Source organism: Nerophis lumbriciformis, linkage group LG05, assembly GCF_033978685.3.
Source record: "Nerophis lumbriciformis linkage group LG05, RoL_Nlum_v2.1, whole genome shotgun sequence".
Classification (NCBI taxonomy): Eukaryota; Metazoa; Chordata; class Actinopteri; order Syngnathiformes; family Syngnathidae; genus Nerophis; species Nerophis lumbriciformis.
Window position 1 is genome coordinate 11,542,501 of NC_084552.2, and position 22,500 is coordinate 11,565,000.

The 22,500-nt window shown below is 37.8% G+C and overlaps 1 protein-coding gene across 3 annotated transcripts in view; it reads right to left on the bottom strand.

Moving 5' to 3' along the window:
- slc38a4 (solute carrier family 38 member 4) overlaps window positions 1-22,500 on the bottom strand; it is a 161,053-nt gene that overhangs the window by 7,652 nt on the left and 130,901 nt on the right. For all 3 annotated transcript variants that reach the window (XM_072913143.1, XM_061961287.1, XM_061961286.2), the window contains 3 exons: window positions 21,046-21,170; window positions 4,646-4,790; window positions 3,416-3,513 (listed from right to left, as the gene is read on the bottom strand). In XM_072913143.1, coding sequence (XP_072769244.1) covers window positions 3,416-3,513; window positions 4,646-4,790; window positions 21,046-21,170 — 368 coding nt within the window. The remainder of the gene's footprint in view (window positions 1-3,415; window positions 3,514-4,645; window positions 4,791-21,045; window positions 21,171-22,500) is intronic.

The following is a 22,500-nucleotide window of genomic DNA, read 5'->3' on the forward strand; positions in this document are numbered from 1 at the left end:
TGTTGTGATGCCAAAAAATATTGACATAATCATAGTAGTATCGACTAGATGATACGTGTTTGTACTTGGTATCATTACAGTGGATACGTTTCAGAGACGTATCGTACTGAAAATGATTAATTAGTATCGCGGTACTATACTAATACCAATATACCGTACAACCCTTATATTTATATATATAGTTATAAACAGGGTGATGATAAAAGTGAAAGGTGGGCCTATTCAGGGCCTGATTGAGATCAAGTGAAGAAAGTGTGCAGAAGTCATCTTTTATACTTGACAACATGAGCAGTTTGCTAAAATAAGGTGTGCTAAAAAAGAACCTGTCGTTAGGTGATAGAGTCTCAGGAAGTCTCACAAGGTTGCGCAACAAAGTCTTAGGTCAGGGGTGTCAAACTGGGGCCACATTGCAATGATGTAAGTGTGATGGATATGAACACAAACCTTGTTACAACAACTCTTGTTGATGAGGATATTTTGCTCTTACTATGAAAAGAAAGTCAAGGTGACAAGCAAATATTTGCTCCTTTGTGACACCAAAACACATTTTTGTTCAGGTCAGTCTCATGACTTTTTATTTCATTCCCTTGAATTATTTTACTAAGCAGCAGTTATTTCAGTCCTTCTTCCTTCTTCCGTGAGAAGTTAATATTGCAAATGTGATGCAATTGTTTTTGTCAACTTACACTTTTAAGTCATTCACTTTTTATCTTTCATAACCAACCTTCTACACAAACATGCTGACATTTTTATGTCTATTGTAGTTTTTATGTTGGTAACCTTTTATACTTTTTATGTTAGTAACCTTTAATACTTTTTATGTTAGTAACATTTTATACTTATGTTGGTAACCATTTAATACTTTTTATGTTAACTTCTAATAGTTTTTATGTTAGTAACATTATATACTTTTTATGTTAACTTCTAATAGTTTTTATGTTAGTAACATTTTATACTTTTTATGTTGGTAACATTTTATACTTTTTATGTTGGTAACCATTTAATACTTTTTATGTTAACTTCTAATAGTTTTTATGTTAGTAACCTTTTATACTTTTTATGTTAGTAACATTTTATACTTCTAATAGTTTATACTTTTTATGTTAACTTCTAATAGTTTTTATGTTGGTAACATTTTATAGTTTTTATGTTAACTTCTAATAGTTTTTATTTTAGTAACATTTTATACTTTTTATGTTGGTAACTTTTAATACTTTTTATGTTAGTAATCTTTTATACTTTTTATGTTAGTAACATTATATACTTTTTATTTTAACTTCTAATAGTTTTTATGTTAGTAACCTTTTATAGTTTTTATGTTAGTAACATTATATACTTTTTATTTTAACTTCTAATAGTTTTTATGTTAGTAACCTTTTATACTTTTTATGTTGGTAACATTATATACTTTTTATTTTAACTTCTAATAGTTTTTATGTTAGTAACCTTTAATACTTTTTATGTTGGTAACCTTTTATACTTTTTATGTTAGTAACATTTTATACTTTTTATTTTAACTTCTAATAGTTTTTATGTTAGTAACATTTTATACTTTTTATGTTAACTTCTAATAGTTTTTATGTTAGTAACATTTTATAGTTTTTATTTTAACATCTAGTAGTTTTTGTCAGTAAACTTTTATACTTTTTATGTTAGTAACATTTTATACTTTTTATGTTGGTAACCTTTTATACTTTTAATGTTAGTAACATTTTATACTTTTTATTTTAACTCCTAATAGTTTTTATGTTAGTAACATTTTATACTTTTTATTTTTACTTCTAATAGTTTTTATGTTAGTAATGTTTTATAGTTTTTATGTTAGTAACCTTTTATAGTTTTTATGTTAGTAACCTTTTATAGTTTTTATGTTAGTAACATTTTATAGTTTTTATGTTAGTAACCTTTTATAGTTTTTATGTTAGTAACCTTTTATAGTTTTTATGTTAGTAACATTTTATAGTTTTTATGTTAACATCTAATAGTTTTTATGTTAGTAACATTTTATAGTTTTTATTTTTACTTCTAATAGTTTTTATGTTAGTAATGTTTTATAGTTTTTATGTTGGTAACGGTTTGTAGTTTTTATGTTAGTAACATTTTATAGTTTTTATGTTAATAACGTTTTATAGTTTTTATGTTAGTAACCTTTTATACTTTTTATGTTAGTAACCTTTTATACTTTTTATGTTAACATCTAATAGTTTTTATGTTAACGTCAAATAGTTTTTATGTTAGTAACATTTTATAGTTTTTATTTTTACTTCTAATAGTTTTTATGTTAGTAATGTTTTATAGTTTTTATGTTGGTAACGGTTTATAGTTTTTATGTTAGTAACCTTTTATAGTTTTTATGTTAGTAACATTTTGTAGTTTTTATGTTAGTAACGTTTTATACTTTTTATGTTAACGTCTAATAGTTTTTATGTTAACGTCTAATAGTTTTTATGTTAGTAACGTTTTATACTTTTTATGTTAACGTCTAATAGTTTTTATGTTAACGTCTAATAGTTTTTATGTTAACGTCTAATAGTTTTTATGTTAGTAACCTTTTATAGTTTTTATGTTAGTAACCTTTTATAGTTTTTATGTTAGTAACCTTTTATAGTTTTTATGTTAGTAACATTTTATAGTTTTTATGTTAGTAACCTTTTATAGTTTTTATGTTAGTAACGTTTTATAGTTTTTATGTTAGTAACATTTTATACTTTTTATGTTAACGTCTAATAGTTTTTATGTTAACGTCTAATAGTTTTTATGTTAGTAACATTTTATACTTTTTATGTTAACGTCTAATAGTTTTTATGTTAGTAACATTTTATACTTTTTATGTTAACATCTAATAGTTTTTATGTTAACGTCAAATAGTTTTTATGTTAGTAACCTTTTATGCTTTTTATATTGGTAACCTTTTATACATTTTATACTTTTTATTTTAGTAACATTTTATACTTTTTATTTTAACTTCTAGAAGTTTTTATGTTAGTAACATTTTATAGTTTTTATTTTAACTTCTAATAGTTTTTATGTTAGTAATGTTTTATAGTTTTTATGTTGGTAACGGTTTATAGTTTTTATGTTAGTAACCTTTTATACTTTTTATGTTAGTAACATTTTATAATTTTTATATTAACGTCAAATAGTTTTTATGTTAGTTACATTTTATAGTTTTTATGTTAGTAACATTTTATAGTTTTTATGCTATTAACATTTTAGTTTTTATGTTAACATTTTATACTTTTTATGTTAGTAACGTTTTATAATAGAGTAAGTTAAAAAAGTAAATGGCACAAATGAAAATGTGCACAGCACAAATGAATATTTCAATATTAGCAATGACGAGAGGGCCAACTTCAGAAGGGGACCAACAATTTGTAGCAGGTGTGTGTGTGTGTGTGTGTTGGTCTGGACTTACCCCAATCTTCTGTGGCGAGCGCATGGGTACACTCTTCACCAAGCGCAGGTAAAAGGCCGCGGGGAGGATGAAGATGAGCATGGTGGCTGCCGAGGAACCTGACCCGGCAAAAAGAAGGTGTGAGACGCAGCTGCAATATTTGCTTATACTCTTATTACCTACAAGCCTCTACTTTTTTCCAACGCTTTGAACCCCGCTGCTTATAAAAGGGTGAGGCAAAATTATGGATTTTCTTCGCTGACGGCCATAATGCAAATAGTAAGCAAATACACTGAAAAGGTGTGTTAATGTTTGTGCTATGGTGCCATCTTTTGGACTAGTTCGCTCGCTCACTGCAGTATCCTTCCATTCAGTGCTTTCTACCGGAAGTATAAGTGCCGTTCTGTCTTCTAGCCGTCTACTTATTTGGATTCTTTATTCATCACTCCAAGCAACGTTTGTAAGTTTTACAATATAACTAAAACAATTCTTACTTGCTAAAGCATCCCATGTGTGATGTCTGTAGGAGTGTTTTCATGAGTATTTGTATGTTTTTAGTCGTTGTCATTAGCGAATATGCTAACAGGTTTACAAGTGTCTGTGTTAGTATCATTAACTTCCAATGGCATTCTTTTTGTATTGTTTCACTTTCACAAATCCCTCAGTAAATTCACCAAAACATCACCGTGGAGTTATCGAGTCTGTTTAGCTGATTGGAGAGCTAGCTTGCGCAGCTAGTGGGTTCATGACGAGGACGTCTGTTTTGTTTGTTCAGCCGTTTTACTGCCCTGTTACAGACACTGTTTGGAAACAATGACTGTATGTAAATTCACATTTGAAAAATATTTCTGTGTAAATAACTTATTCCACAAAGTACATATCTGCGACTTATAGTCTGGTGCGGCTTATATATGGAAGAAATATTTTTTATAGAGATGTCCGATAATGGCTTTTGTACCGATATTCCAATATTGGGTTTGGTGGTAGCAGGGGGTGTATATTGTAGCGTCCTGGAAGAGTTAGTGCTGCAAGGGGTTTTGGGTATTTGTTCTGTTGTGTTACGGTGCGGATGTTCTCCCGAAATGTGTTTGTCATTCTTGTTTGGTGTGGGTTCACAGTGTGGCGCATATTTGTAACAGTGTTAAAGTTGTTTATACGGCCACCCTCAGTGTGACCTGTATGGCTGTGTGTGTGTGTGTGTGTGTGTGTGTGTGTGTGTGTGTGTGTGTGTGTGTGTGTGTGCGCGCTCACCGATGAAGCCGAAGATGTCCCGGATGGTGGGGACGAAGATGACCAGCATGTTGTTGAAGGCCAAGATGGCGGCGGCGATGATCATGTGGCGAGCCCAGCTGAACCCTCGCCCGCTGAACAGCAAGGTGGTGATGGAGGAGCGGATCTGTGGGATGGAAGACATTTATTTAGTCCCTTTGACTGGACATGAAGGAGACATGAAGGAATCATGAAGGAGTCGGAGACATGAAGAGTCATGAAGGCGTCGGAGACATGAAGGAGTCGGAGACATGAAGGAGTCACGAAGGAGTCATGAAGGCGTCGGAGACATGAAGAGTCATGAAGGCGTCGGAGACATGAAGGAGTCGGAGACATGAAGGAGACATGAAGGAGTCATGAAGGAGTCGGAGACATGAAGGAGTCGGAGACATGAAGAGTCATGAAGGCGTCGGAGACATGAAGGAGTCGGAGACATGAAGGAGACATGAAGGAGTCATGAAGGAGTCGGAGACATGAAGAGTCATGAAGGCGTCGGAGACATGAAGGAGTCGGAGACATGAAGGAGTCGGAGACATGAAGGAGACATGAAGGAGTCATGAAGGAGTCGGAGACATGAAGAGTCATGAAGGCGTCGGAGACATGAAGGAGTCGGAGACATGAAGGAGACATGAAGGAGTCGGAGTCATGAAGGCGTCGGAGACATGAAGGAGTCGGAGACATGAAGGAGACACGAAGGAGTCATGAAGGCGTCGGAGACATGAAGGAGTCATGAAGGAGTCGGAGACATGAAGGAGTCATGAAGGCGTCGGAGACATGAAGGAGTCGGAGACATGAAGGAGACATGAAGGAGTCATGAAGGAGACATGAAGGAGTCGGAGACATGAAGGAGTCGGAGACATGAAGGAGTCATGAAGGAGTCGGAGACATGAAGGAGTCGAACACATGAAGGAGTAATGAAGGAGTCGGAGACATGAAGGAGTCATGATGAAGGAGTCATGCAGGAGTCCGAGACATGAAGGAGTCATGATGAAGGAGTCATGCAGGAGTCCGAGACATGAAGGAGTCATGATGAAGGAGTCATGATGGAGTCATGCAGGAGTCCGAGACATGAAGGAGTCATGATGAAGGAGTCATGCAGGAGTCCGAGACATGAAGGAGTCATGATGAAGGAGTCATGCAGGAGTCCGAGACATGAAGGAGTCATGATGAAGGAGTCATGCAGGAGTCCGAGACATGAAGGAGTCATGATGAAGGAGTCATGATGAAGGAGTCATGATGAAGGAGTCATGCAGGAGTCCGAGACATGAAGGAGTCATGATGAAGGAGTCATGCAGGAGTCCGAGACATGAAGGAGTCATGATGAAGGAGTCATGCAGGAGTCCGAGACATGAAGGAGTCATGATGAAGGAGTCATGCAGGAGTCCGAGACATGAAGGAGTCATGATGAAGGAGACATGAAGGAGTCATGATGAAGGAGTCATGCAGGAGTCCGAGACATGAAGGAGTCATGATGAAGGAGACATGAAGGAGTCATGATGAAGGAGTCATGCAGGAGTCCGAGACATGAAGGAGTCATGATGAAGGAGTCATGCAGGAGTCCGAGACATGAAGGAGTCATTATGAGGGAGACATGAAGGGAGTCATGAAGGAGACATGAAGGAGACATGATGAAGGAGGAGTCATGAAGGAGACATGAGACATGATAGAGACATAAAGAATCATGAAGGAGACATAAAGAATCATGTAGGAGACATGACATGAAGGAGACATGAAGGAATCATGAAGGAGTCGGAGACATGAAGAGGACATGAAGGAGACATGAAGGAATCATGAAGGAGTCGGAGACATGAAGAGTCATGAAGGCGTCGGAGACATGAAGGAGTCGGAGACATGAAGGAGTCATGAAGGAGTCGGAGACATGAAGGAGTCGGAGACATGAAGAGTCATGAAGGCGTCGGAGACATGAAGGAGTCGGAGACATGAAGGAGACATGAAGGAGTCATGAAGGAGTCGGAGTCATGAAGGAGTCGGAGACATGAAGAGTCATGAAGGCGTCGGAGACATGAAGGAGTCGGAGACATGAAGGAGTCGGAGTCATGAAGGCGTCGGAGACATGAAGGAGTCGGAGACATGAAGGAGACACGAAGGAGTCATGAAGGCGTCGGAGACATGAAGGAGTCATGAAGGAGTCGGAGACATGAAGGAGTCATGAAGGCGTTGGAGACATGAAGGAGTCGGAGACATGAAGGAGACATGAAGGAGACATGAAGGAGTCGGAGACATGAAGGAGTCGGAGACATGAAGGAGTCATGAAGGAGTCGGAGACATGAAGGAGTCGGAGACATGAAGGAGTAATGAAGGAGTCGGAGACATGAAGGAGTCATGATGAAGGAGTCATGCAGGAGTCGGAGACATGAAGGAGTCATGATGAAGGAGTCATGCAGGAGTCCGAGACATGAAGGAGTCATGATGAAGGAGTCATGATGAAGGAGTCATGCAGGAGTCCGAGACATGAAGGAGTCATGATGAAGGAGTCATGCAGGAGTCCGAGACATGAAGGAGTCATGATGAAGGAGTCATGCAGGAGTCCGAGACATGAAGGAGTCATGATGAAGGAGTCATGCAGGAGTCCGAGACATGAAGGAGTCATGATGAAGGAGTCATGCAGGAGTCCGAGACATGAAGGAGTCATGATGAAGGAGTCATGCAGGAGTCCGAGACATGAAGGAGTCATGATGAAGGAGTCATGCAGGAGTCCGAGACATGAAGGAGTCATGATGAAGGAGTCATGCAGGAGTCCGAGACATGAAGGAGTCATGATGAAGGAGTCATGCAGGAGTCCGAGACATGAAGGAGTCATGATGAAGGAGACATGAAGGAGTCATGCAGGAGTCCGAGACATGAAGGAGTCATGATGAAGGAGTCATGCAGGAGTCCGAGACATGAAGGAGTCATGATGAAGGAGTCATGCAGGAGTCCGAGACATGAAGGAGTCATGATGAAGGAGTCATGCAGGAGTCCGAGACATGAAGGAGTCATTATGAGGGAGACATGAAGGGAGTCATGAAGGAGACATGAAGGAGACATGATGAAGGAGGAGTCATGAAGGAGACATGAGACATGAAGGAGACATGATAGAGACATAAAGAATCATGAAGGAGACATAAAGAATCATGTAGGAGACATAAAGTGTCATGAAGGAGCCATGACATGAAGGAGACATGAGGGAGTCATGAGGGAGTCATGAAGGAGACATGAAGAAATCATGAAGGTCATGAAGGAGTCAAGTCATGAGTCATGAAGGAGACATGAAGGAATCATGATGGAGACATGAAGGAGTCGGAGACATGAAGGAGTCATGATGAAGGAGACATGAAGAAGGAGACATGAAGGAGTCATGAGGGAGACATGAAGGAGACATGAAGGAGTCAGAGTCATGAGGGAGTCATGAGGGAGACATGAAGGAGTCATGAAGGAGACATGAAGGAGTCATGAGGGAGTCATGAAGGAGACATGAAGGAGTCATGAGGGAGTCATGAGGGAGACATAAAAGAGTCATGAAGGAGTCATGAAGGAGACATGGAGTCATGATGAAGGAGCCAAAGTGTCATGAAGGAGCCATGACATGAAGGAGTCATGATGAAGGAGACATGCAGGAGTCATGAGGGAGTCCTAACAGTCTTTGAAAACAACTCAAATACAACATTGGAACAACATACTTTTTGACAACGTTTAATCAATGTTGGGTCGTGACCTTGAGATTTGGTCATTTTTCAAGATGTCTGACATCATTTCTTAAAACATCCTCCGCAGTGACCATTATGCACACCACAAATGGTCACTGCAGAGGACATTTCCCGCAACCCCCCTCCCCACAAAGTTGTCATGTAGGCTTTTTAGCCACCAGTCAAATGTTGGTGTTTGATGTACGCTCACGTTGCCATGCCAACAAGTTGAAAAATGATATGATATCAAAGACTATTGTCTGAGTCTGATACACCCAGTTGTTACGTTGATATCAAAGACTATTGTCTGAGTCTGATACATCCAGTTGTTACGTTGATATCAAAGACTATTGTCTGAGTCTGATACACCCAGCTGTTACGTTGATATCAAAGACTATTGTCTGAGTCTGATACATCCAGTTGTTACGTTGATATCAAAGACTATTGTCTGAGTCTGATACACCCAGCTGTTACGTTGATATCAAAGACTATTGTCTGAGTCTGATACATCCAGTTGTTACGTTGATATCAAAGACTATTGTCTGAGTCTGATACATCCAGTTGTTACGTTGATACCATAGACTATTGTCTGAGTCTGATACATCTTGCTGTTACGTTGACATCAAAGACTATTGTCTGAGTCTGATACATCCCGCTGTTACGTTGATATCAAAGACAATGGTCTGACTCTGATACATCCAGCTGTTACGTTGATATCAAAGACAATGGTCTAAGTCTGATACATCCAGCTGTTACGTTGATATCAAAGACAATGGTCTGAGGCTGATACATCCAGCTGTTACGTTGATATCAAAGACAATGGTCTGAGGCTGATACATCCAGCTGTTACGTTGATATGAAAGACAATGGTCTGAGTCTGATACATCCAGCTGTTGTTGAGACTGCAGCACGTTATCGCAGTGACACGGTGTGATCACACGCTATCACTCGCCCAACATTCCCAGCGTCTGTATCGCATCCTCGCTGAGACGCCGCTGGCTCAAGCGGCCAGTGGGGGAAAGGTCACCGTCGTCAGGTGCGGCCCAGGGATAGGTTCAAGGAGGCGGGGCTTGCGGGCGCCCATTCAAAAGGGATTATCTCCCGCCGTGCAAGGGAACTGGAGAGTTGCATCAGCCGGGGGGCGGGCTTTAAGGCAACAGGAAGTGGGGGAGGCATGTCTGTTTGCTTATCATGGGGACAGGTACTGTGGGACAGGTACGGCCAGAAAGGTAACTTTCTTTTTTCTCTCACACCCACTTCACCAGGAAGAAAGACACTTTTCATTGAGGGTTGCCGGGCCAACGGGCAAGTTGCTAGAGAGAAGTAGTTCTGGAGATCTTGACAATCATTTATAAGTGGTTGCATAATTATCTAGGAAAAGTGGAACCGGGATGATGCATTTCTCTCCGAGGCTCCAAACTATTTGGCACCCAACTGTCACTCCTTTGTAGCACCGTGTGGTATTTACACTGCCCCTCCCCTCCCCTCCCCTCCCTCACCCCGTACACACCATGGGAATGTGGACGGACCGGTAGAAGTGGCAGAACCATCCAGAAGGTTGTTACCTAGCGTAATCACTGATTCTTTTTGGTGCGTTCCAATCTCAAGACCACAGGAAGTGTCTGTACGCCCTCCCGTAAAACGTCCTCTGCAGTGACCATTATGCAAACCACTAATGTCCACTGCAGAGGACGTTTTCCCACACCAAAAAACCCGACAGGTGTGTAAAAAGTCCCAGTTGTAAGCATTCTAATATTATTGGCATGATCCCTTTTTAGTTTGGCTAGTTTTGCAGCACCTCAGATAAATGCTGCATGCTAACTTTTTTTTTGTAGCTGTATTTACTTTTGTGAGTATAGGACCCTGATGGTCTCCAAGAATTTTAGTGTTTGGTTTTTTGAACTGTCATAGCTCAAAAAAATTCATAACAATCAATGTTGTTATGAATTATTGACATATTTAATTCACATCAAATATTCCACTTTGAAATATTTTCTTTTAAAATATATTGCATTTTTACCATGTAAAAAACAGGTTTTTCTTTTCTTTTTTCTTTACAAAACAAGTATAAAACAAATTAAAAAAAACTATATATATATATATATATATATATATGTATATATATATGTATATATAAACTACAAAATTCTGAAGTTGATTTTGAGGGTTAAACTTTGATGGTGTAAAAAAACAACTAATGTATTATTTATTTTTTAACACTTTTGTGAGTGGGGTTCTTTTGGTCCCCAATCATTTTGTGGGATTTGTTTAAACTGTCATTGCCCATAAAAATAATAATGAATTAAGATCAATGTTGTTATGAATTATTGAACTATTTAATTCACATCAAATATTCTACTTTGAAATATTTTTATTTTTTTTTAGAATATATTGAATTTTTTGGTGTTTTTACCATGTAAAAAACAAAGTTTTAAAAAACATTTTTTTTAACAAAACAAGAATAAAGCATAAAAAAAACCTATGTAAAAAAAATAATAATTCTGAAGTTGATTTTGAGAATTATAGACTTTGATGGTGTAAAAAAAACAAAAACAACTAATTTATTATTTATTTTTTTAACACTTTTGTGAGTGGGGTTTTTTTTTGGTCCCCAATAATTTTAGTAGCATTTTTTTTATACTCATTTCTCATAAAACTAATAATGAATTAAAGTCAATGTTGTTATGAATTACTGACACATCAAATATTCTACTTTGAAAATATTTTATTTTTTTAGAATATATTACATTTTTTTGTGTTTTTACCATGTAAAAAAGTATGTTGTTTTTTTTAACAAAACAAGTATAAAACAAATAAAACTAAAAAAAAAAAAAATAATAATAACATTCTGAAGTTGATTTTGAGAGTTAAACTTTGATGGTGTAAAAAAAAAAAAAAAAACTAATGTATTATTTATTTTTTAACACTTTTGTGAGTGGGGTTCTTTTGGTCCCCAAGAATTTTAGTGGCATTTTTTAAAACTGTCATTGCTCATTAAAATAATAATGAATTATTGTATTATATGCACATCAAATATTCCACTTTGAAATATATATATTTTTTTACAATAAATTGCATTTTTTGTGTTTTTACTGTGTAAAAAAAACTTATAAAACAAATTTAAAAAACCTATATTAAAAAAATTAAAACATTCTGAAGTTGATTTTGAGAATTAAACTTTGATGGCGTAAAAAAACAATGTGTTATTTATTTTTTAACACTTTTGTGAGTGGGGTCATTTTGGTCCCCAATAATTTTAGTGGCATTTTTTTTAAACTGTCATTGCTCATTAAAGCCTTTTAATTAAGTCTGTACGTTTATACCTAAAAATCATGGATTTTGATACTTGCCGCCATCCTCAGAAGTATGCTAATGTCTTATTGAGTCTGTTTAGCTGATTGGAGAGCTAGCTCGCGCAGCTAGTGGGTCCATGACCATGACTTCTGTTTTGTTTGATCAGCCGTTTTACTGCCTTGTTACAGACACCGTTTGAAATAAACATTTACAGAATATTTCTGTGTAAATAAGTCATTTCACAACGTTTATATCTGCGACTTATAGTCCGGTGCGGCTAATATATGGGAAAGTATTTCTAAAGTTTAGAGGGTGTGGCTTATTATAGCGGTGCACTCCTTGGTCTGCAAAATACGGTCATTGAATTTGGTGATTTGTCAGGATCACAACTAGCAGTTGGACATAGCATGAGCTAAATGTTTAGAAGAGGATGTTTGTGGGCAAAAAGGTAGTGGGCTCTCATCAGCCGGAGCCTGAGAACTGGGGCAGGGGGGCCTCCGTGTAAAGCCCCCTCATAATGCACTGAATCCCAGCAAAGCCCTGTGTGAGCCATCCATCACGTGACTACACCTCGTCTAAACACACGTGTGTGTGTGTGTGTGTGTGTGTGTGTACCACTTCTTCTGGCAGACACAGCTAATGTTAATCTCTCGCTGAAGGTCGGCGGGCACAATGAACGTCGGGGGGAGTCGAGGCTTGCAGGTTCTCAAATGTCAGGTGGAAAGTTGGCTGCCCTCCATGTTGAAGGTGATGTGTAACACTTAATATATATCACCTCCCTCATTTGGAAGAAAAGCACATTTATAGCTAAAACTTTCTTCATGTCCTCATGCAAAATGTTCATGTTTTCAGGGTTTTTTTTCCCACTCATTTTGTGAAAAAAGTCTTCCAACCCCACAGGAGCCTGACAAAATATGCTCGAGTCACACACACACACACACACATTCTATAAACACTATTAAAGAAAAAAAAACGTGCATTAAAAAAGCAAAAAGGTGAAATGTAACAAGAAAAAGTTGCAATGTTCACTAATAACACAAAGTTGTCATGCAGGCTGTTGTTTTCTTTAAAACGGTCATTGCTCAAAACATAATAATGCATCAAAATCAATGTTATGAATTATTGACATATTCAAGGCTCCAGTTACTTCCCATCAAATATTTTGTAGGAGGGAAATATTGCGCATTTTCTTTGACAAAAATGTAATGTAATAAAAACTTGGATAGATCTAAAGTTGATGCAGAGAATTAAGTGTTGAAAGTAAACAAATCTATTATTTATACTTTATTTTTAACACTTTTATGAGTCCACTTTAGGCCCAATAATTTTAGCGGGATTTTTTTTTTTTAAACGGTCATAGCTCAAAACTGAATAATGAAATCAATAATGTTATTAATTGTTTATATATTTAATGCTCCAATTACTTTGGGAAATATTGCATATTTTGTGTTTTTGGCATAACAAAACAATGTTTTCTTTGACATAAAGGGCATAAAACAAATAAGTATGACTTTTTCCTTAAAACTGTCATTGCTCAAAACAACATAATAATGCATCAAAATCAATGTTGTTATGAATTATTGACATATTCAAGGCTCCAATTATTACTCCCCATCAAATATTTTGTAGGGGGGAAATATTGCGTATTTTCTGTTTATCATAAAAAAACAAAATGTAATGTAATAAAAACTTGTAATGGATGGATAGATATAAAGTTGATTCAAAGACTTAAGCGTTGAAAGGCAACAAAAGTATTATTTATACTTTATTTTTAACACTTTTATGAGTCCACTTTGGGCCCAATAATTTTAGTAAAATTTTTTTTTTTTTACGGTCATTGCTCAAAAAAGAATAATTAATGTTATTAATTGTTTATCTATTTAATGCTCCAATTACTTTGGGAAATATTGCATATTTTGTGTTTTTGGCATAAAAAAAACAATGTTTTCTTTGACATAAAGGGCATAAAACAAATAAGTATGACTTTTTTCTTTTTCTTTAAAACTGTCATTGCTCAAAAAATAATAATGAATCAAAATCAATGTTGTTATGAATTATTGACATATTTAATTCCAAATATTCCACTTTAAAATATTTCATTTTAGAATATATTGCATTTTTTGTGTTTTCACCATGTAAAAAACTACAGGTTTTTTTTGTTGACAAAACTGGCTTAAAACCTATAAAAATAATAATTTAAAAACTTTTAATGGACTGATCTGAAGTTGATCTTGAGAGTTAAACTTTGAAGGTGTAAAAAACTAATGTATTATTTATTTTGAACACTTTTATGAGTGGGGCCCTTTGGTCTCCAAGAAATTTAGTGGGATTTTGCCATAAAAAAACAGGGTTTTGACAAAAACATAAAATATGTTTTTATACCAACACATAGACCTGAACTTGATCTAAAACAATTAAGACTTGAATAAAAATGTTAAAAAAAGACTTATTTTTAATAAATAGCTTTTTTTATTTTTTTATAAAAAGGGCTTAAAACAACAAACATTAAAATACTAATAATGTATAATCGACTGATAGTTCTAAAGTTGATCTTGAGATTTAAGCGTTGAAGGAAAAAAAAACAACCTCAAAACTAATGTATGATGTATTTTTAACACTTTTATGAGTGGGACCCTTTTGGGTGCACAATAATTTTAGTAGCATTATTTTTTAAACGGTCATTGCTCAAAAAAATAATAATGAATTAAAATCAATGTTGTTATCAACATTATCAACATCAAATATTCCACTTTGAAATATTTTCTTTAAGAATATATTGCATCTGTGTGTTTTTACCATGTAAAAAACTGCATTTTTTTTTTGACAAAACGGCATTAAAAAATAATTAAAAAACCTATTAAAAAAAAATTCTGAAGTTGATTTTGAGAGTTAAACTTTGAAGATGTAAAAAAGACTAATTTATTATTTAACACTTTAGCGAGTGAGGCCCTTTTGGTCTCCAAGAATTTTAGTGGCATTTTTTTTTTTTAACTGTTATTGTTTAAAAACATAATGAATCAATGTTGTTATCAATTATTGACATATTTAATTCACATCAAATATTCCACTTTGAAATATTTTCTTTTAGAATATATTGCATTTTTTTAGTTTTTAGCCATGTAAAAAACTACGTTTTTTTTTTGACAAAACGGGCATAAAACAAAAAAGTCCATTAAAAAAAAAAAATTCTGAAGTTGATTTTGAGTTACATTTTTGAAGGTGTAAAAAAGACTAATGTATTATTTATTATTTAACACTTTTGTGAGTGGGGTCCTTTTGGTCTCCAATAATTTTAGTGGCATTTTTTTTTTTAACTGTCATTGCTCAAAAAAATCAATGTTATAGATTATTGACATATTTAATTCACATCAAATATTCCACTTTGTTTGCCATAAAATAACAGGGATTTGACAAAAAGGCATAAAACAAAACAAAAAAACTTTATATCAACAGATTGACCCAAAGTTGAACTAAAGATTGAAGCGTTGAATAAAAACATGACCTCTTTTTAACATTTTTATAACTGAGACCCAATTTCGTCTTCCTGGGCCAAAACTTGAGGGAGCTTAAAGGTGGGGGGAAAAAAGTGTAATGTATTTGTTTTAAAAATGAGAACAATGAAAATGGGCGCCAGGTGTTTGTGGACACACTGCATTGTTCTGACAACTCGTGACTCATGCCTAACAAATTATGACTCACGCTCTTTCAGGGATTAGCAGGAAAATGTCTTCCTGGCACTGCTGAACATTTCTTCTGCCCTGCCCTTATTCCACACACTAACATTTAGTCTCTTACATGTCAAATTGTTAGTTCAAACCATTAAAATGTTTATATTGTAGCAACGTTTGGTTTCATCCTCAGCCCCGAAAGCAGCGGCCAAGGTGGCGCTTTTTCCACCGTCCCAGGAAACTTCCACTGAAACATAAACTGGAACATCCATGACTCATTTACAGCAGCACCCCTCCCTGCTCACTGACTAGCAGGATTCTGTCGCCATCTGGTGGCCTTCCGCGGTTACTACACCCACAAGAAACCCCATAAGAGGAAGGAGTGTGCGTATTGAGTGTAAATGACAAAATATGGATAATACATTTAATAATAAGTTTACATTTTTATTATATTTTGTGCCCTTTTTTTGTCAAAGAAAAACATTTATTATGGTGGCAAAAATACAAAATGTGCAATCATTTCCCGCCAAAAATGTTCAATGTGAAATAATTGGAGCCTTAAAAAGGTCAATAATTTACAAAATAAATAAATAAAATGTGGATTTGTCAATGATTTACTTTAAAACCGGCATTGCTCAAAAAATACTGATAAATCCATCCATCCATTTTCTACCTCTTGTCCCAAATCAATGTTATGGAAAGTATTTTCCACACAAAAAAACATAAAAAAGTGGAAAAAAAGAGCATCCAGGTGAAATGTAGTGAGAAAATGCTGCAGTACACAAATCTGCCAGCAGGCACTTTTTTATTTCACATTAAAACTGGCATTGCTCGAAAAATACTAATAAATCAATGTTATGAATTTTGTTTGGGAAAAATATTGCATACTTTGGTTTCCCTTGACAAAAAGGGCATAACACAAACAATTTTTAAAAATTAATAATGATCATAACCCACTTTTTTTATTTATTTTTACGGCCTGCAGCACATTTGAAATAATATTTTCCGAAAAAAAGCCCATTAAAAAGTGAAAAAGAAAGAGCAGGTGAAATGTAGTGAGAAAATGCTGCAGTACACAAAGCTGCCAGCAGGCACTTTTTACTTTAAATCTGGCATTGCTCAAAAATACTAATAAATCAATGTTATGAATTTTGTTTGGGAAAAATATTGCATATTTTGCGTTTGCAATAAAAATAAAACAAGGTTTCCTTTGACAAAAAGGGCATAACACAAACAATTTAAAAATAACAATAATAATAGTCAATGGATAGATCTGAAGTTGATATGGAGATTTAAGCGTTGAAAGTAAAAAGAATAAAAGTTTGACTTAGTTTTAACACTTTTATGAGTCTAGGGTCCCCAATAACTTTCGTGTTTTTTTTACTGTTATTGCTCAAATAATTAAAATTAGTTCAAATGAATGGTTTTATGAAATATTAATAAAATAAAATAAATCATTGAGTGTGCGAATTGAGGGCTAAAATGGGACGGAACACTTCATTTGGTTCTGCTCACTGACTAGATGGCTTCTGTCGCCATGTGGTGGCCTTTCGCGGTTACTACACCCCGGAGAACCCCCATAAGATTGTATTGAGGGCTAAAAATGGGAGCTATCACTTCCTCTTGGTCAGCCCTAAATTTAGCTCGCGACCATATAAGGGAAGGAAATGCGTCCTATAATCACGTGTCAACACCGTAGTGTACATGTACAGTATCTGTACAGTATGTACATATACTCTCTCGAGAGGGGCTGGACTCTCTTCCACACTGGCGTTGCCAGCAGTGAGAGGCGACGGGCTGGGGTGGCAATTCTTGTTGCCCCCTGACTCAAAGCCTGCACGTTGGAGTTCAACCCAGTGGACGAGAGGGTAGCTTCCCTCCACCTTCGGGTGGGGGTACGGGTCCTGACTGTTGTTTGTGCTTACGCACCAAACAGCAGTTAAGAGTATCCACCCTTTTTGGATGCACTCGAGGGAGTACTGGAAAGTGCTCCCCCGGGTGATTCCCTTGTCCTACTGGGTGACTTCAACGCTAATGTTGGCAACGACAGTGAAACCTGGAGAGGCGTGATTGGGAAGAATGGCCGCCCGGATGTGAACCCGAGTGGTGTTTTGTTATTGGACTTTTGTGCTCGTCACAGATTGTCCATAACAAACACCATGTTCAAACATAAGGGTGTCCATATGTGCACTTGGCACCAGGACACCCTAGGCCGCTGTTCCATGATCGACTTTGTAGTTGTGTCATCGGATTTGCGGCCTTATGTTTTGGACACTCAGGTGAAGAGAGGGGCGGTGGTGAGTTGGCTGCGATGGTGGGGGAGGGTGCCTGACAGACCTGGCAGGCCCAAACGCATTGTGATGGTCTGCTGGGAACGTCTGGCAGAGTCTCCTGTCAGAGAGAGTTTCATTTCCCGCCTCCGGAAGAACTTTGAACATGTCACGAGGGAGGTGCTGGACATTGAGTCCGAGTGGACCATGTTCCGCACCTCTATTGTCGAAGCGGCTGATTGGAGCTGTGGCCGCAAAGTAGTTGGTGCCTGTTGTGGCAGTAATCCTAGAACCCGTTGGTGGACACCGGCGGTGAGGGATGCCGTCAAACTGAAGAAGGAGTCCTATCGGGTTCTTTTGGCTCATAGGACTCCTGAGGCAGCGGACAAGTACCGACAGGCCAAGCGGTGTGCGGCTACAGCGGTCGCGGAGGCAAAAACTCGGACATGGGAGGAGTTTGGGGAAGCCATGGAAAACGACTTCTGGACGGCTTCGAAGCGATTCTGGACCACCATCCGCCGCCTCAGGAAGGGGAACCAGTGAACTGTCAACACTGTGTATGGTGAGGATGGTGTTCTGCTGACCTCCACTGCGGATGTTGTGCAAGGGAATACTTCGAAGACCTCCTCAATCCCACCAACACGTCTTCCTATGAGGAAGCAGTGCCTGGGGATTCTGTGGTGGGCTCTCCTATTTCTGGGGCTGAGGTTGCTGAGGTAGTTAAAAAGCTCCTCGGTGGCAAGGCCCCGGGGGTAGATGAGATCCGCCTGGAGTTCCTTAAGGCTCTGGATGTTGTGGGGCTGTCTTGGTTGACAAGACTCTGCAGCATCGCGTGGACATCGGGGGCGGTACCTCTGGATTGGCAGACCGGGGTGGTGGTTCCTCTCTTTAAGAAGGGGAACCGGAGGGTGTGTTCTAATTATCGTGGGATCACACTCCTCAGCCTTCCCGGTAAGGTCTATTCAGGTGTACTGAAGAGGAGACTACGCCGGATAGTCGAACCTCGGATTCAGGAGGAACAGTGTGGTTTTGGTCCTGGTCGTGGAACTGTGGACCAGCTCTATACTCTCGGCAGGGTCCTTGAGGGTGCATGGGAGTTTGCCCAACTACATGTGCTTTGTGGACTTGGAGAAGGCATTCGACCGTGTCCCTCGGGAAGTCCTATGGAGAGTGCTTAGAGAGTATGGGGTATCGGACTGTCTGATTGTGGCGGTCCGCTCCCTGTATGATCAGTGTCAGAGCTTGGTCCGCATTGCGGACACGTTTCCAGTGAGGGTTGGACTCCAACCAAGGCTGCCCTTTGTCACCCATTCTGTTCATAACTTTTATGGACAGAATTTCTAGGTGCAGTCGAGGCGTTGAGGGGATCTGGTTTGGTGGCTGCAGGATTAGGTCTCTGCTTTTTGTAGATGATGTGGTCCTGATGGCTTCATCTGGCCAGGATCTTTTTATCTATTTATCTCATTCACGTAAGAGACTAGACGTATAAGATTTCATGGGATTTAGCGATTAGGAGTGACAGATTGTTTGGTAAACGTATAGCATGTTCTATATGTTAGTTATTTGAATGACTCTTACCATAATATGTTACGTTAACATACCAGTTGGTTATTTATGCCTCATATAACGTACACTTATTCAGCCTGTTGTTCACTATTCTTGATTTATTTTAAATTGCGTTTCAAATGTCTATTCTTGGTGTTGGCTTTTATCAAATACATTTCCCCCAAAAATGCGACTTATACTCCAGTGCGACTTATATATGTTTTTTTCCTTCTTTATTATGCATTTTCGGCCGGTGCGACTTATACTCTGAAAAATACAATACATCATATGTTACCTCCGCATATTTCACTTAGTTTGAAATTGTCCAATGGTATTTATATGACATAATATTTATTGTATTAATATGACATAATATTGCTGGGATAGGCTCCACCCTCCCGAGAGGGACCTGATGGATGTAGAAAATGGAATGGTTTTCCCATCACCGTGCCAGCCACAGATGTGACAGGCAGGACAATTACAGACTCATCCACTAGAGGGCAGCACCACATAAAGAACCTGGTGACAGGCAGGACAATTACAGACTCGTCCACTAGAAGGCAGCACTACATAAAGAACCTGGTGACAGGCAGGACAATTACAGACTCGTCCACTAGAGGGCAGCACCACATAAAGAACCTGGTGACAGGCAGGACAATTACAGACTCGTCCACTAGAGGGCAGCACCACATAAAGAACCTGGTGACAGGCAGGACAATTACAGACTCGTCCACTAGAGGGCAGCACTACATAAAGAACCTGGTGACAGGCAAGACATTTACAGACTCGTCCACTAGAGGGCAGCACCACATAAAGAACCTGGTGACAGGCAGGACAATTACAGACTCGTCCACTAGAGGGCAGCACCACATAAAGAACCTGGTGACAGGCAGGACAATTACAGACTCGTCCACTGGAGGTCAGCACCATATAAAGAACCTGGTGACAGGCAGGACAATTACAGACTTGTCCACTAGAGGTCAGCACCACATAAAGAACCTGGTGACAGGCAGGACAATTACAGACTCGTCCACTAGAGGGCAGCATCACATAAAGAACCTGGTGACAGGCAGGACAATTACAGACTCGTCCACTAGAGGGCAGCACCACATAAAGAACCTGGTGACAGGCAGGACAATTACAGACTTGTCCACTAGAGGGCAGCACTACATAAAGAACCTGGTGACAGGCAGGACAATTACAGACTTGTCCACTAGAGGGCAGCACTACATAAAGAACCTGGTGACAGGCAGGACAATTACAGACTCGTCCACTAGAGGGCAGCACCACATAAAGAACCTGGTGACAGGCAGGACAATTACAAACTTGTCCGCTGGAGCAGTGGTCCCCAACTACCGGGCCGCACAAGAAATTAAAAATAAAAATAAAAATATATATATATATATATTTTTTAAATTAAATCAACATAAAAAACACAATATATACATTATATATCAATATAGATCAATACAGTCTGCAGGGATACAGTCTGTAAGCACACATGATTGTATTTCTTTATGACAAAAAATAAATAAAATAATAATCATGTCAGGAAAGGTCGTGAAGCACTAAGTTGCCTTTTTGTGTAAGAATGAAATATTAATGTTATATATTTGTATATTTATTGGCCAGAGAGAGGTGTTTATTTGATATTTTTCTTCATTATTTCATGTTTAAAGTATCATTTGCAAGTGTGCCATGAAGTTGCAGTTACAGTGCAACTGTAGTGGATGTTGTGCCCCAGAAAGTGTTAATACTGTATTATGAGGGGTGTACAAAAAAATTGACTATTGAAATATAAATAATGATGTATCAGTCCATGATAATGAATATATTATAATTACGTGTTTGTACGTGTGTACTAGTATGAGATGTGTACTTTCTCCTGTGCTTGCAGTACATGGAGAGGTGGTACTCACAGGGAAGAGCACGATGGGAACAGTCAGCGTGACGGCGGTGAGAACCGCCAAGCGCACCATCAGCAGCAGCGTGTCAAACTTGTACACCTTGGTGAAGGTGTGCAGTAGCTCCGCCTCCACGTTGTCTGTCAGTGACAAGAGGAAAGAGGCGCTTGTCAAACAACAAGAACAAACATGACACCTTCAAATGGTAACTCTGATGACAGTCCAAACTTTGTCCACTGAGGGTCACATGCTGAGAAATCAAAGCATGCGAATGTCCCATTTTGACATTTTTCATTTTCAAATCCCATACAATATATTCATTTTTTTATAACCCCGTGGGCTCCCCTCATATTTGGTCAGTCATTAAGATGTTAAAAAGAAGTGTGTGTGTACATATTAGAGATGCGCGGATAGGCAATTTATTTCATCCGCAACCGCGTCAGAAAGTCGTCAACCATCCGCCATCCACCCGATGTAACGTTTGATCAGAACTGCACCCGCCCGCCATCCGCCCGCACCCGCCCGTTGTTATATTTCTAATATAGACGATGCAAGGCATTAGTGAGGCATACCTGCCAACTACTCCGGTTTTCCCGTAATTCGTACGGTTTTCATCAACCTATTCCGGGTTACGGTTGCAGTGATAAAAAATACGGTTTTTCATTCATTTAAAAAAAAAAAGGGTGAAAACTACGCGAATTGCACCTTGTGCAGACAAGATTTTTCGATCGGACACGGAGGAATTAGCGATGTAAAAGACCACGTTGGGACAAAAAAACACAAGTCTAATGCCGTTGCTAGCGATACAAGTGGAAAACTTTCAACGTTTTTCGTCGCCCAAACAGATTCTTTGGATGTGATAAATGCCGAAGTTTTATTTACGGAGGCAATAATTGAGCATGGATTTCCAATCGCACTGGCTGATCACATGGGACAGTTAAATGTTTGTAATGCAACCTTTAAAAATCATTACGCGGTGATCGCGGTCCCAAAAATAAACTTTTCTTGCATGATAATGTCCAGAAAAATTCGCTTTATATTACTATAGAGTCCTTTTAACGAATGAGTTTGATGGTTTATCACAAACCTTAAATGAAAGAAGTCCTTTGTTCTCCTGCACCATGCATGCGCTTTGGCCTTGCTTCGTGTTTGGTGCGCAATCCTGTCGGCTGTATTTCACAGCACGACATACTGTTAAAAGTGTTTATACTATTTATGCTTTCAAGTCCAAGTTGAAGAAATCTTGTTAAATGTTGACAGCATAACTACCAAAATACAGAAGTATGTCCTTAATATTTTTGCAGTGCTATTTCTGTTGAAAAGTTCAAATGATTACATTAGAGATGTGATGTGCCACTTTTCAAGTGTCTGATGGCTTAAATTAATTTTCATTAATTTTTCATATTTTGAATTCTTTTGAAAGGCTTACAAAAAAACTACATTTGAATTGTAATTCCATGCTATTGACAG